The sequence below is a fragment of the Gekko japonicus genome, unplaced genomic scaffold (assembly GCF_001447785.1).
Source record: "Gekko japonicus isolate JY-2015 unplaced genomic scaffold, Gekko_japonicus_V1.1 scaffold1690, whole genome shotgun sequence".
Classification (NCBI taxonomy): domain Eukaryota; kingdom Metazoa; phylum Chordata; class Lepidosauria; order Squamata; family Gekkonidae; genus Gekko; species Gekko japonicus.
The window spans coordinates 317288-318639 of NW_015159763.1; the positions used below are offsets into that span (position 1 = coordinate 317288).

The 1352-nt window shown below is 51.9% G+C and overlaps 1 protein-coding gene across 1 annotated transcript in view; it reads right to left on the minus strand.

The window, feature by feature from the left end:
* Positions 1-1352, minus strand: part of HECW2 (HECT, C2 and WW domain containing E3 ubiquitin protein ligase 2) — a 207840-nt gene that overhangs the window by 112548 nt on the left and 93940 nt on the right. The window contains 1 exon segment of the mRNA XM_015406124.1: positions 165-326. Within this exon segment, the coding sequence (XP_015261610.1) occupies positions 165-326 (162 nt within the window).

A 1352-nucleotide genomic window follows, 5' to 3' on the forward strand; every position in this document is an offset into this window, starting at 1 on the left:
TGTTGCCTTCTGACACACTTCCGGTGATGTCAGGGGGTGTGGCATATGCAAACGAGTTGTGCTAATGAGTTATGCTAATGAGCTCCTGCACCTCTTTTTCTACGAAATGACCCCTGCGCACATTGCTCTACAAAATTAATATTTGATGGCCGTCCTGTACTCACAGGGTTAGAATGCAGCACTGTGAAGAACTCTGGGCTGGTCAGGAATTTCACGGGGGGAGACTGGAGCAGAAGAGTCAGCCGGGATCGAGAGGTAGAATGAGGAAGCACGTTCTCCCTGCGGAAATCTAAGGCACGCATCGAATCGTCACACACACACACAACCTTTATTGGCACTGAAAGCACAAGACATCGTGGAAATATGGGAAAATACTAAGATGCATCAACCAGGGGTCATTTCCTGCAGGAGCGCACAGGAGCAGCACTCTGACAATAAAGAGCCCAGGGGGCGGGCACATGCAACAAGCCCCACCCCCTGCTCCCAGCAGCCCTCAGTCAGAGCAAGAAGTAACCAGGTAAGTTGCAGAGCCGCCGCCCTCGGCCCCCCGGCCCAAAACAGTCCAGTGGCACCTTTAAGACCAAGTTTTATTCAGCTACAAGCTCTCTCCCCTCTGCGAGGACGGATCTAACGTTCTCTCCCCCCCAGTAGCTAGCGATCCAAAAGAGTCCAGTGGAGCCTGAGCGGTGGGTGTTGCCTTCTGACACACTTCTGCAAATAAGTTATGTTAATGTGTTATACTAATGAGCTCTCTGCCCCTCTTTTTCTATGAAATGACCCCTGTGCATCAGTCACTTACACTTGGCCTTTCACGGGCCGTATCTTGCAAGGGACTTCTCCTCCCTTGCTTGCTCCTGGGAAAGGCAGGCTTCCATTAATCCTGTTACCATCACTTTCCCCTCTAGGGTCGCCACACAAGACCTAGCAACCAGTGGGAGATGGATAGGGGGGCACAGTGAGGCCGGTGGCAAAGGAACAGACCCCGGCCATTCAAATGCCCTCCCACACGAGGTCCACCGGGGGCCTACTTTGCTTTCTTTCAGGCACTGGGCGAACACATTCCTTCTTACCTCTTTTACCTCAGCTGAAGAAGAAGAAGAAGAGATTGAATTTATACCCCACCCATCACTACCTGAAGGAGTCTCAGAGCGGCATACAATCTCCTTTCCCTTACCCTCCAGACAACACACACCCTGTGAGGTAGGTGAGGCTGAGAGAGCTCTTTCCAGAACTGCTTTGGAAAGTTTGGTGTAGTGGTTAAGTGCGCCAGTTTGGTGTAGTGGTTAAGTGTGCAGACTCTAATCTGGGAGAACCGGGATTGATTCCCTACTCCTCCACTCGCACCTGGCTGG